The sequence below is a fragment of the Phaseolus vulgaris genome, chromosome 1 (assembly GCF_051622355.1).
Source record: "Phaseolus vulgaris cultivar YP4 chromosome 1, ASM5162235v1, whole genome shotgun sequence".
Classification (NCBI taxonomy): domain Eukaryota; kingdom Viridiplantae; phylum Streptophyta; class Magnoliopsida; order Fabales; family Fabaceae; genus Phaseolus; species Phaseolus vulgaris.
Genome location: NC_143498.1, coordinates 5206467 through 5221572, shown reverse-complemented (window position 1 = coordinate 5221572; position 15106 = coordinate 5206467). Strand labels below are relative to the sequence as shown.

General features: G+C 33.1%; 1 protein-coding gene across 1 annotated transcript; it reads left to right on the top strand.

Annotated features, from left to right (window-relative positions):
* The first annotated feature begins 9477 nt into the window (after positions 1-9477).
* On the top strand, positions 9478-12052 carry LOC137816715 (L-type lectin-domain containing receptor kinase IX.1). The gene is made up of 2 exons (XM_068619987.2): positions 9478-10867; positions 11232-12052. The coding sequence occupies exons 1-2, from the start codon at positions 9528-9530 to the stop codon at positions 11875-11877; spliced, it is 1986 nt and encodes a 661-aa protein (XP_068476088.2). The 5' UTR covers positions 9478-9527; the 3' UTR covers positions 11878-12052.
* Positions 12053-15106: the final 3054 nt, after the last annotated feature.

The window sequence follows — 15106 nt, the reverse complement described above, 5'->3', positions numbered from 1 at the left end:
ATATGTTTTCCTTTTCCATTCATATTCATTCATTCCAACGCTGCACACTTTATTAGGTTTCCTTTTAATTGATCTTATTTTTATTGTATTATTTTTATGAAAAATTAATTAATTCATTGTCATTGTTTTAATGTATGTAGATGATAAGAAATATTATAATTATGAAAAATTGGATAAAAGTTCTTCTAAGGCTGCATCCAATGTTATTGAAATGGAAGAATATTAATGTTTTTGAATTAACTAAGTTTATTGTAGTGGTGTTTATGTTTAATGTTTTTGAATTAGCTATTTTTATTTTTTTGAGATGGAAGATCATTGATATTTGATTTTTATCTTAATTAATTATTGATGTTTGACTATGTTTGAAATGGAAGAAAAAATATTTATAATTTTTCAAGAGCAAAAAGTAAAAGCCATTTTCATTGAATTTCTAAAAAAAAAAAACCTAAATGTGAGTTAGCCCACAAACTTGCGGGCTAGCCCTTATGCGGGGCGGGGCAGAGAATCCAACCCACATTCATTACGTGGAGCGGGCCAGGTGTAGGGTGGGCCGACCTGTTTTGCCATCCCTAACCAATTCCATTTCTTGCTGCATAAATCCTTAGTAATCCAAGCATTTATAACACATACTTTGTTGGGATTAACGTACCACACCTAATTAAGGAGACCAATGAACCTCTCCATAGAATTGGATTAGAATAGTTGCTACTTTGAATCAGGGACACTTCCCTTAGCAGAACTAGATAGCAAAATCAATGAATAGCAATTGTTCCTTGGCATGGCAACTATACTTACTGGACAATCACCACCAAACTCATAAAGAATCGTCCCATTATAGCTTGTTGTTGCATTTAATTCTTAACTCCTGCCTCTTAACTCCCTTATACCTCAATTCCCCTTCTCTTGATCATAACACCTTGTACCTATAAACCATTAGACCATCCAACATGGCCTTGATCTGCTATAGAATCCCTTAAAGCTTATCTCTAAATTCTAATGCAAAGAAGAGGGTTCAAAACCCAATCGAGTAGTGAAATGAAATGACCCTGTGTTTCATCCATAACCACAATTTGAGTTGTGCCATCTGGAAAATTTCTTAAGCATCTACTACCCCTTCCTTAAATACAACACAATTTCTTTGATCTCAAATACTCCTTACTATAGCTGCCCACATACCTTCCATACCAAGTTTTGTTTGTTACTAATCTGTACCAGATGGAAATATTCTGAAAGTGGCACTTCAAGTCATTGTGTTGAACAAACGTTATGCCAATCCACCTGAAGCACAAAATTCATACACTTTGTGCAACTTTGCATTCTAGAAACAGATGTTGGTTTATTTCATCCAAAGCCTGACACATTTCATTCTAGAAACATATGTACTCCTCGCCTACTCAAGCATACTCTTGTTGGAATTCTATCCAGCAAAACCCTCCATGTCGTAATGAGCACATTGGGTGATAGTAATATCCATAAGTTGTTAACTTAAAACCATGTCTTTTGTCTGCTAGTGAGGAGAAAAGAGAGAAAGAGTACATAAACAAATTGTAGGCTCCCTCTTATTGCTTACTTATATGTGAGGGGTGAACTTAGGCATCATTACTATGGTTTTGTCCCAAATACATGATCTGAGATGTGAGACAAAAATTCGTGTTCACCCCATTTCATAGATTTTGTGTGGAATGTAAAAAGTACAAATAATGGTATAACTTATAGGTTAAAAATTTCTTTTGAAATATGTCGTTGAGTTCAAGAAGCTGCATTATTATTATTATTATTAAAAAAAACAAATTCAGTGTCACTCACCAGGTTTAATCCTTCAAAACACTAATATATATTTATGGACCAAGCCACACACTATTATCATCACTATACTTACTGTAAAGTAAAGATATTTGGTCTTATATTTTCTGGATACGTTTTTCCCAATATAAGTCCTCGGAACTATAATGTTAGGAGGATCATATTTTGTCTGCGAGGGAGGGAAGTTAATAGGATTCATATAACGGTAACTAACAATGAACGATGAACAGATACAAACCTGTTGCAAATTCGATGGAGGAGGCGAGACTTGAGTTTGACAACAACAATGGTGTTGAACCTTCATACACTTATTTCAATTTGACTCAATCTACCAACCTGACTATTTGCTCATATTTTAATTTACTCTTCACATCACTTATTTCAATTGACTCAATTTACTCTCCTTATCTAATTTACTATTCTCCAACTTATTAACCACTTCTATATTTATACACATATATTCTTCAAAACATTATCAAAATAAACTATTAAGTCATCCAAACCATAAAAATAATTAGAACAGATATATCCCCACACTAGTGCTAAAAGCAGAGAAATGCATCAGCATCTAAAATAGAGAAACACTAACCATTGGTGAATCTACCAAGACAAAGGTGCAGATCCAAAACAGAGTTTGTATAGAATGATTACCATTGCATCATGTGACCGGGGATGCGAGAATCCTTTGGAAAAGGCAGTGAATGGCTATTTGATATGGATCGACTCGAATAAGCAACCCGACGCACTCCAAAAGGCAACAATAAATTAAAAATCAATAGTGAGACCGTGACAAACTAGAACAACAACACTAATTCCTTGCACAAACCTGGACAAAAGTTTCAAATGCTTGCACGGAGGCGCCGATGGCAGCAATGGCGCAATAGTGAGCGCTAGGTTTCGCGATAGTGAATGGCGAATAGGATGCACGAGTGAGTGAAAGGGAAGAGTGAGTGAAGCACGAAGCGTTTCGCGACGAGGGTTGCGCAGAGGCGGCGATGGCGGATAGTGAGTGCTAGGTTTCGCAATAGGGTTTCAGTGTTTAGCAGAGAGAAAGGAGGAGAGAGGGAAGAGTCACGAATGAGTGACTAGTCAAACCATGTTTTCAAAAATAATTGGAAATAATAAAGAATGGTGTATGGAGGAAATCTGAAGGATAATTGTGACAGTTTAAACTGACATATTTTGAAGGATAATTGTGGCAGTTAGTCAAATGCCATATTATACGGAAATTTGTGGCGGTTATTAATAACCGCCATATTAAAACCGCCACTTTATAAATGATTTTTTGTAGTGTTAAGCCATCCACAAACATAATATGTCGTTATGAGGACACCTGACGTGATTAGCTAAGCAATAATACGCTCATTTCACAGAGAACACCCCTGAATCTTCACCCCCAACACCTGGATATCCATCACCTCCTTATTCCTATTGATTGATGATATGTGCCTTAAAAGTTCTTCCTCCATCGTAGATTTCCATTTGAACCTACCATGCCTCCAACCTAACCTCCATTGCCATTGTGATCCTTCCCATGAACCTACTTGTCCCACCTTTTGTCCCTGATTTAAGAATACATTTTAGGAAACGTTGTTTTTAGGTTAAGGTTGTCAATCCACACATCCTCCCAGAACCTAGCCTTATCTCTAGCTATTTGAACCTACCACGCCTCCAACCTAACCTCCACTGTCATTGTGATCCTTCCCATGAACCTACTTGTCCCACCTTTTGTCCCTGATTTAAGAATACATTCTAGGAAACGCTGTTTTTAGGTTAAGGTTGTCAATCCACACATCCTCCCAGAACCTAACCTTATCTCTAGCTCCTACTTTCCAACCTATTGTTTTTTGAAACAATCATTCACCTCCTCCCTCGCTACATACTTTAAACAAGTCTCTCCACCATCATGATTGAGCCTTCAAAGGTATTCGATTGTTATCAAAGTCTAGATAATTATAATATTATCGTAAGTTTGCACTTAACAATAATATATGCAATTTTATCCACCATTGAGGAGAAGACTATTGTTAAGGAAATATAGATATTTATCAAAAACTTAAAATTTTGTCTTTCGAAATTAGGTGAAATATAGATATTTGAAGAGATACTTTTTATTATATTTTGATTATAACTTAATATAAGACGTTTTATTTTTCTTTTTTATTTGTTCTCTCTCTCTGATATTTTGGTGGTGTTTGATAGTGAGAATTGTGTTTATAGAATGTGTTGGAAGAAAATATAAAGAATAAAGATAAATAGGGAAGTGTAGTTAAAGGGAAGTGTAGTTAAAGGGAAGTTTAAAAATTATTGAGCATGCAACATTTAACAGCAATGAATTGAAGGCGATGATGGAAAATTTGGCAGAAATGAAGGTGAAAAGTTATTGGAAAATGTCCTTTTTTATGCAGAATTGATTAGTATAGTTGGTGAATGCAATTGGTTAATGCATAGAAAAAAAGTGTGTTGTGTAATAGTGAAGTCTTTGCACATGGGCAGTGGAGGAGATTATTTGGAGGGTTATACATCTTCACAACAAAGTCTTGGTCTTTGTTTTCGTTTACCATATGACTTGGAAGGTTCCATAATTGAGACTGCATTATGTCATCTTCATCATTTCCGTCTCAACCTTTTCTTTTACGCCATCATTGTATTCAGAGTGGACAGAGAAGTCACACTCCACACTGATTTAAGTTGGACAAACAAAAATATGGAACCAAACTCACTCAAATATTTATGATAAATTTAATCGGACATGTGTTTGATCTACAACAAATTATTTATTAATAATAATAAATAAATAAATAACAACGAAATATCCAAACACAGTACATTTAAACCATTATAGAGAAGCATCCAATGAATAAAAATCTGATTTGAGTAATCTAACAAAGTTTTTTAATAAACTAATAACAGCAGACGAATTGTTGTTCTTCATCATCACAATTGCCTTGCACTTGTCATATTTTGTACTGATTTTTGTTGTTGATTGTGTGGTTCTTGAAAGATCTTTTGTGTAGTGGCTACTCTTGAAAGTATTGTCCCAATCAAAGTATTATCTTTTGAGATCTATTTTTAATCTAAACCTAGATTTTCAATGGTGTAGTTTTCTAGAATTTCCTCCTAGTCAATTTTATAGTCAATATTATGAAATTCTTAAATATTACATATTTTTATGATCTTATACATCTCTTATTAATGCCGTCCACATTGTTTTTAATATTATATTTTTATTTGTGTTCAAAATTTTGTTATGTATGATTATTTTAAGACATCCATTTATAACATAGAGATCATGTCTTATTAAATATCTTACAATCTAGAAATATAATTTTCTCATATTCTTTACATAAAAACACATAACTTACAAGGGATTGGAATCCATACGTTTCAAATTATCCTATTCAGACTTAGCCATATAGTATAGAGACCATGCCCTACTAAATATCTTGCAATCCAGAAATATAATTTCCTCATATTCTTTACATAAGACACATAACTTACAAAGGATTGAACCCATAAACTTCAAGTTATCCTACTTGGACTTAACATCCATATATATGTTTGAGATTACACTTTTCTAATTCATCTTCCTCCACTTCCAGCCATCTTGACCATTTAATTGTGGTGAGACATTTGTTAAATCCTGCATGAATGACACTCAACTTGAGATTACTCCCACTCAAACTAATCCCTCCTTCATATGAAGCTTCACACCCATTTGTTATCGTTACATTTTTCCATTTCTAGTGCAATTGTCATCTTAATGTTTGAATTACGATACATCCTATGATATTTTCATCCAATGTTATTTTATTATTCCATCTATCTGCCCAAATTTGGCACTTGGTCTCCTTCTTAGCCTCCAAGTGATATTGTTATCGAACCATGTTTGCTCATGTTTTGTTCCATATACTTTCTTTATATCCTTCCATCATACTATTCGAATTGATGTGCCTCGTTTAACTCCCTCCATCTCCCACATTTAGACTGTAATATTGCAAAACTCCATTTCCATTTTTCAATTAAAACTTCTTTAAAGCTTTGTAGATGTCTAATATCTAACTCTAATTCTTTGGGTTTACAAATTGTAAACCATTTTAGCTATGCTATTTTATTTTGTTCGGTACCCACCCACCCTCACAAGAATTGTCTTTATATTTTTCTTATTTTATTTCTTACCAATCTTGAAGCTTTAAAAGAGAGAAAGAATAGTTAAAGACTTGAGATTACTAATCTAATCAAACAAACTCTTCCAGCAAAGGTTAATTGTTTATCCTTCCAAGGTGTCAACCTCTTCCTAATCTTTTGTGGCATGTTATCCCACATCTTTCCTAATCTTTTCTTTTTTTCATATTGGAATCCTTAAATATGTGAATGGAACTGAGTTAATATAATTCAGAATAACAACAAATTGATCCAATTAGTTCTCTTCCACCCCAATCCCTCCCAATTTACTTTCGTAAAAAGTGAATTTAAGTTAAAATACTAAGATGAATAATATATAAAAAAGAATACGCATAAATATATTATCTAAAGATTTTGGATTAGAGATAATGATATAATCTTTTATATAAGTCTTCTTATAGTTCATGGTTTAATCTATTTGAAGAATCCCCTCAAACAAAAGAATTTATTTATACTTAAATAAGTTTCAAAAATATATAAAATATGATCTATTTTTATTTTAAATAGTCAATAATTTTTTCTTCAAATTAAGTACCTAATATATTAAAATTTCTGATAAATATATTACATTAATTATCTTAGTTTTACTTCCTATATATTTATAAAATTTAAACACAAAGTCACACAATTTGAAGTGTTATGTGTATTAAATATCTTATGATTTAAATACTAAAATGATACATAATCATTTAATAAAAAAATTATGGGTTGATATGACATAAAAGTAATTGAAAAATAAAATATTTCAACATCACTTTAAAAAAATAATATAATATTTGGAATAAAATAAAAATAAAGTTTTTTTTAAGAACTTGAAAACCAAAATTTTATAGTTTATTAAATATTTAATTTTAAAAATTAATAAGTACATATAAAAGTTTATTGTTCTTAAAAATTTAAATCTTTTTTTTTATTATCATTAAACTAAGTCTTTACTTAAGAGAAACCCAGTAGAATAGTCAACGAATGACATACTTTATTTCACAACTTAAAAAAATATAGCTTAAAAATAAAATTATAGAAGTCAATGTAATTATCTCTACTACAAATATTTTTCTATCTGGAAGTATCTTTTTAAACATTAAAATTAATTGCCGCCGTGGGCCCAATTAACACTTTAGCTCAAGGGAATTTATTTAGTAGTTCATATGATGTGAGTGAAGACTTTTGATTTCATTATAATAAAAAAATAACATGTGAATTATTTATATAAAGTGTCACGTCATTATGGATTATGATATTCTAATTTAAGATATTTCCATGTGTACATCATTTGCATCCTGTTAAAAATATTATTAAAGATAAATAAATAACATTACATAAACCAAAACTCATAACATAAGAATAAAGAAAAACCTATATTTAGATCCCACTTCTAGAAAAAATTAACCAAAGAAATTTTTTTATAAGATAATAACATCAAATCATATATAATTTTTACTTTTAGTAAGTTTAACTATAATTACATATTTTAAATATACAAGTTTACTACTAAAAAAATATTAAATAAAAATTAATTTTAAAAATAAAAATAATTAATTACTATTTTGACTAATTTATATAACATCATTTATATAACTATTTCTTACGCATTACCAAATTTATTATTTAAGTATTATACCTTTAAAATTTTATATAATGGATTTAAACTACTAAAATTAAATATATAATCTATTAATATAATAAACATACTTGCAATTTAAATCTAAAAATATTTTATACTCATATTTAAAAATGTGAAAAGTACTAATTTTACATGTAAATAAATATCATTTTATGATTATGTAACTATAATAACTTTAATATAAAATCTTTTTTATGCAAATTACAATTTTCTTCCTACATCAAATTTTATTATTACACATTTTTTTAGTATTAAATTTTAATGATAAATCAAAATAAGATTTGTAATCTAATAAAAAAACTCCAAACAGATAAAAAAAAAATAATGGCTCGTGGGTATGCAGATATCTCGGACTAGTTAAATGTTGCCGCCGCGGGCCCAATTATCACTTTTTGTCATGGGAATTTGTTTAGTGGATCTAAGATGTGAATGAAGACTTTTAGTTCAATTATAATAAATAAATAAATAAATAAATAATGATATTTTAATATCCATCAAATAAAAAATACTCATTTGAAAATTTAAAATAATAATATTTTACTTATATTTATTTTATTTTTAATTTAAAATTTAATATATATTGTTATATTATTAAAGTTGGTTGCAAGATGGTTGTATTTTTTTTAGGATTGTTAAAAGTATTATTTTTGTAAATAAATATTAAAGGTAAAAGAATATCATTGCATAAGAACATTAAACCAAAACTCAATCATAGAAATCAAGAAATGCCTATACTTGAATAAACCATTCTTTTAGAAGGACAATGATACTTTTGCACTAGTTTTTTCACACTTCCACTTAATAACCTCTAATATTATTATTCTACTTTAAAATTGTATTTATGTTTATTTTTATAAACTAAATATGTCAAACTTGTATTTTCCCTTTTAGAAATACTTAACCAAAGAAATTTTGCCATAAGTTAACACCAAACCATATAAAAGTCTAATTGGCCAAACCATGAGCAAAGATGTTTTTCTTTAAGAAATCACTAAAAATTCAAAATCTCACAACAATAAATTTATCACCTTTTCTTCTTATTTATCTTCTCATTTCCAATTTACAACTTGAATTTTTAACTAAATTAACCTTATACTACACCTAAACCCTTAACTAAATTAACCTTATAGTACCCAAAGATTGAAATACTCTATTTACTAATGGCATTAAGCTGATTCCAAAGAATAGATTTCTTATTACACCATATTAAACTATTACGGATAGCCATATAGCCAAAAAAATATGCACTAAAGCATAAATACTAATATCACGTAAGAATAAGATAATTCTGAACACCTTCACAATTGCCAAAATGAAACGGATATCAACTGTCACTTTCCATCCAATTTATATAACATTATAAACAACTCCAAATATTCAAAACCTTCTCACAACGTAAAAGAAGATATTATGAAGTTTACAATGCATTCCCAAATAAACCACAAACCAAAACAACACATACATATAGCAGTAGGTATACGTTGATGCAGAACATGCCAATATAGAAGAAGGGATACAATGAGACAGAAACCTCTTTAAACGAACCAATTCCAAAACATTTCTTTCTACCAGAAATGTTTACATGATTTATACAATCTTTTTAATTAAACTAATTAGCTTTTTTTCGTTGTCTAACTTGTCAAAGTAGAAAAATGAGACAAATCAATATATTCGATACTATTCAATTGACATTCCAAGCTAAATGACAGAGAAAAAATAGTAGTATTTAACGTTTAAAATGAAAAAAGAACGAGAAAGTGATTACAACATGTAATTCATATACTACACTCCTTTGATTGAGTTTTGATATAGTATTTAAGTAAAGGTCGAGGTATATATATATCTAAACATCAAGCTCCATTCATATCAATTCTAGCTACAACTGTTCTTCCCCTTGTCTCAAGCCTTACTCAGAATGAGGTTGCTAGAGAAGGTTACAGCTTTTGTTCTTCTACTGGCTTTTCATCCTCCTTTCCTTAAAACTGTAGAATCACTAAATTTCAACATAACAAACTTCAACGACCCTGAGAGTGAAAAAACCATGGCATACGTGGGTGATGGCCAAGCCACCAACGGCACCATACAACTCAACATTGTGGACTATCTTTACCGCGTTGGAAGAGCTTTGTACGCAAAACCTCTGCACCTGTGGGACGCATCTTCGAGTGTTCTCACAGACTTCACCACACGCTTCACTTTCACCATTGACAGAGCCACCAACGGTACCTATGCTGACGGTTTCGCCTTCTACATGGCCCCTCATGGCTACCAGATTCCTCCCAACGCAGCTGGTGGCACTTTTGCCCTATTCAACACCACCTCCAACACCTTTATTCCCCATAACCACGTCCTCGCGGTTGAGTTTGACACACTTAATGGCACCATTGACCCACCCATGCAGCACGTTGGCATAGACGATAACTCGCTCAAATCCGTGGCTTTTGCCAAGTTAGACATTGACAAAAACCTGGGAAAGAAATGTAACGTTTTGATAACCTACACTGCTTCCGACAAGACCCTCTTTGTGGCTTGGTCCTTCAACGGAACGGCAAATTCACACTCCAATTCTTCACTTTCTTACAAGATTGACCTCATGGAAATTCTACCCGAGTGGGTGGATGTTGGGTTCTCTGCTTCAACAGGCGACTTAACTGAGCACAACGTTATTTACTCGTGGGAGTTTAGTTCAACGTTGAATTCCGATGCTATGGACAATTCCTCCGGTGAGGGGAACCGAAAACAAAACGTTTTGGTAGTTGCTGTGGCGACTTCTTCAACGGTCTTGGTGGTCGTGGTTGCGAGTATTGCAGTTTGGATCATGATCAGGAGGAAAAGAAGGGATAAGGTTGATACGAGTAATGAGGGTGAAGGTGGAGCCAACTCGGTTAAGTTTGACTTGGATAGGGCAACTATACCACGAAGGTTTGATTACAAAGAACTAGTTGCAGCCACCAACGAATTCGCAGATGACAGAAAGCTTGGACGAGGAGCCTCGGGACAGGTTTACAAAGGGCTTCTGAGTTATTTAGGAAGGCTTGTTGCTGTGAAAAGGATTTTTGCTAACTTCGGAAATTCAGAGAGAGTTTTCATCAATGAGGTTAGGGTTATAAGCCGTCTTATACACAGAAACTTGGTCCAGTTCGTAGGGTGGTGCCACGAGGAAGGTGAGTTTTTGTTGCTTTTTGAGTACATGCCTAATGGAAGCCTCGACACTCATCTCTTTGGGGACAAAAAACCTTTGACCTGGGATGTTAGGTAAGTTACATACAATTCATGTTCTTGAATATATTTTATTATCTGTTGGAAACATAATATATTTCAAGAACAGACTGTTCCCCATCACTTAATAATATAGTAATTATCATGTGTTTGACAACACATCTGAAACCAGTGGACTATCCACCCCAAGCTAAAAGAATAACTTCTCCATCTTTTGTTGCTTTGAACGTGAAAATAAGAAAATACATCATAAAAACACATAAGCAAGCGTGCATTTAATTTTCTTGCATCATATACATATTAATTACATCCTACTTTCTTGTAATAGAGTAATTGTCTTATTCAACTGAAACCTTTTACTCTTCTGAATTCTCTCGTTTCATCACAATTCTCTCCACAGGTACAAGGTAGCATTAGGAGTGGCTGCAGCAGTTCGTTATCTTCATGAAGATGCGGAGCAGTGTGTTCTTCACAGGGATATTAAGTCAGCAAATGTGTTGTTGGACACTGATTTTAGCACAAAGCTTGGAGATTTTGGAATGGCAAAGTTTGTGGATCCAAGGTTGAGGACTCAAATGACAGGAGTGGTGGGGACATACGGTTACCTTGCCCCGGAATATATGAACGGAGGTAGGGCTAGTAAGCAATCAGACATTTATAGTTTTGGGGTAGTGGCTCTTGAGATTGCATGTGGAAGGAGGACTTACAAAGATGGAGAGTTTCATGTGCCTCTCACGAACTGGGTGTGGCAGCATTATGTGGAAGGGAATGTGATGGATGTTGTTGATGAGAGATTGAACAAGGAGTTTGATGTGGATGAAATGAGAAGCTTGATCATTGTGGGGTTGTGGTGTACTAACCCTAATGACAAGGAAAGGCCAAAGGCTGCACAAGTAATAAAAGTTCTTGAGCTAGAAGCGCCATTGCCAGAGCTTCCACTTGATATGCATGACCATCTTCCTCTAGTTACAGATTCACAACAAATTAATTCTCAGTCCATGCAGTCGCTACCTTTCACTCACAGCTTTATAACTGTTGGACGTTAGTTTGCTACCCAGCCTTTGAATTCATCTATTTCGGGAGGAATGAATTGTGTAATTTTCATCTAGATTTTCATTTTCGTTTTGTGATTTCTGTTACTTTTGTGAGAAGTTGTTTAATGCCCTGTATCAAAGTGTAAATGGCTGTGGAAGATAATTTCCTATGAATAAAGTTTGTTCACATGCTTAAGTCTAAACTAACCATGATTAACTCAATTAGAATTATCTCTTTTTGTTTCTCATACCAACTTTCATTTTCTGTTTCAACTAGATCTTAATCTTTTTCTTATATATACACCATGTATTTTACTCTCTAATATACAAGTGAATAAAAGTTTTTTTTATATTTATTTTTCTCTACAATTAGGGTTCATCAAAAACCTCTTTTTCTTCATTACGATTACGTGTGATTACGTACGCTACATTAAAGTATCACATCAGACAAGGAATATTCATCTTCATTTACTGTAATATGGTATCAGAGCTCTTCGAAAGAAGAGTTCTGCTGCGCTTCTCTCTGATTTTTATTTCCCTCTTTGCTGTTCTTGGTTTTTTTTTTTCTGTTCTCTTTCAAAATCTTTATTGGTTTTAAAAATATTTTAGGCAATGTTTAATGAAAACCCTAGTCTTCATAGTCTTAATAGTAGTCATACTATTACATGCAATTTTTGTGGCAAATATGGTCATACTGAGGCTGTTTGTTTTCGCAAAGTGGGTTTTCCTTCTGGTAATGTTAAAACCTCAAAGTTTTCTTTTACTAGAAAAGTCTGCACTTTTTGTAGTCGTCTTGGCTACACTGTCGACACCTGTTATAAAAAGCATGGGTTTCCTCCTGGCTACAAATTCACCAATTGGACATTCCAAGCCAATAATATGATTACTACTGACACTTTTTCTGAGCTTTTTCCTAAAGAACAGGATGTAAAGGGGATTCAACTTACATCACAACAGTGCCAATTCCTTACCAACATTTTGCGTCAGCAAAACCTTGGGGATCTTGCCCCTCACACTCAAATTAATCAAGTCGGCACTATCTCTACGGATTTAAAATCTCCAATACTGATCATTCTTCAACAAGTAAGTTTCTCTCTTCACTATCTTCTATAAAAGAATCTTGGATTATTGATTCTGGTGCCACTGATCATGTTTGTCACAATTTGAACGTTTTTAGTACTTATACTAAAATTAAATCTGTCTTAATTAGTCTTCCAAATGGCTAAACTGTTTATGCCACATATTTTGGTTTAGTACGTTTTTCTGATAAGTTTTATTTGTCTGATGTGTTATACGTGCCTCATTTTCAATTAAACATAATATCTGTTTCTAAACTCACACACCAACTTAAATGCACTTTAACTTTCACTTCAACCCACTGCATTATACAAGACAATCTCACCCAAGAGAGGATTGGTACAGTTAAAGCCACCGCTGGCTTGTACCTTGTCACTACCTTGCCTGCTTCTAGTTGTTCTAAACCGCATTGTTTTGCTCCTTTTATTAATTGTAATATCACAGACAAAACACTATGTCATTATAGACTAGGACACCCTTCACATGAAAGATTACATGTCTTAAGCAAACAATACTCTTTTATTAATGTTGATACTCATCATGTATGTGACACTTGTAGTCGTGCAAAACAAAGAAAACTTCCTTTCACTTTAAGTAATACTGTTACCTCTGCTATTTTTGATCTTGTACACTTTGATATTTGGGGACCATGTTCCATAATTTCTATGCAAGGTTTTCGTTATTTCTTGACTATTGTTGATGATTACTCACGTTATACTTGGGTTATTCTGCTGCATAACAAATCTGAAGTGCGTCAACACATCATTAACTTCACTGTTTTCGTTCAAAATCATTTCAAAACTAATATCAAAACGATTCGTACTGACAATGGTGTTGAATTTGCTATGTCAAATTTTTATGTTTCAAAGGGAATTATACATCAAAAATCTTGTGTTGAAACACCACAACAAAATGGCATTGTAGAACGTAAACATCAACACATACTAAATGTAACTCGGGCTTTACTTTTTCAAGCAAATCTTCCTCCTATTTTTTGGGAATTTGCTGTAAATCATGTTGTTTTCTTAATAAAGGCTATTCCTACTCCATTACTTAATAACATCACTCCTCATGAAAAGTTGTTTGGAAAACATATGACATTTCCTTTCTAAAAGTGTTTGGTTGTCTATGTTATGTTAGTACCATTACTGCACATAGGAAAAAACTAGATGATAGATCTATCAAAGGTATTTTTCTTGGCTTCCCGCAAAATACAAAAAGTTATATTATCTTAAATTTAAAGTTTCATAGCATAGAGATATCAAGACATGTAATCTTTCATGAAAACCACTTTCCATATAAAGTGGACAGTGGCTTGCCTAAGGACCCTAACACTTTATCTCTCCCTATTTCTAATGCATATAATTATGCTTTTAATTTTTTTTCTTATACTGCACCTCCTGTCGAGCCATGTGCCTCTACTTCTGCACCCAATACTGTCCCTCCACCAGCCTCATTATCCTATGATCTTCCAACAAATAGTGCCTCTGCTTCTGCATCCAACATTGCACCTCCATCAGAATTATCACCGCCTGCATCTCCAGGAAGCATCTCACCCCAATTTCCAAGAAGATCAGCTCGTCCTCACCGACAACCTGCCTATCTTGCAGATTTCCACACTGCAACCAACACTGTAAGTAGTAGATATCCTATTCATAATTACTTGTCTTACAATTCCTTATCTTCCAATTTTAGAAATGTTATTTCCTCTATCAATTCTAATCCTGAACCTCGGACATATAACGAAGCCTCCAAACATGCTTCTTGGCAATCTGCCATGCAAGATGAGCTTCAAGCTCTTACTGCTAACAATACTTGGCAACTTACCCCTCTCCCTCTAGAAAAGAAAACTATTGGTTGTAAATGGGTATATAAAATCAAATACCATTCTGATGGCACTATTGAGCGCCACAAAGCTAGAGTTGTTGCCAAAGGGTTTACCCAACTTGAAGGACTTGATTTCTTAGACACTTTTGCACCTGTTGCTAAACTCACTACCCTCCGCCTTCTCCTTGCTATTGCCACTACCAAAAATTGGATTTAAAACAACTTGATGTCAATAATGCATTTCTTCATGGTGATCTCCATGAAGAGGTATACATGACCCCCCCACCTGGCCTCTCTCTTCCTTCTCCCCAGCATGTTTGCAAGCTTCAACGGTCTT

What these genes read in the sequence shown, in the direction of transcription:
- LOC137816715 (XM_068619987.2), top strand. Translation starts at nt 9,528, where the DNA reads ATGAGGTTGCTAGAGAAGGTTACAGCTTTTGTTCTTCTACTGGCTTTT. An exon ending in CCTTTGACCTGGGATGTTAG is followed by an intron (nt 10,868 to 11,231) that starts GTAAGTTACATA and finishes TTCTCTCCACAG; the next exon opens with GTACAAGGTAGCATTAGGAG.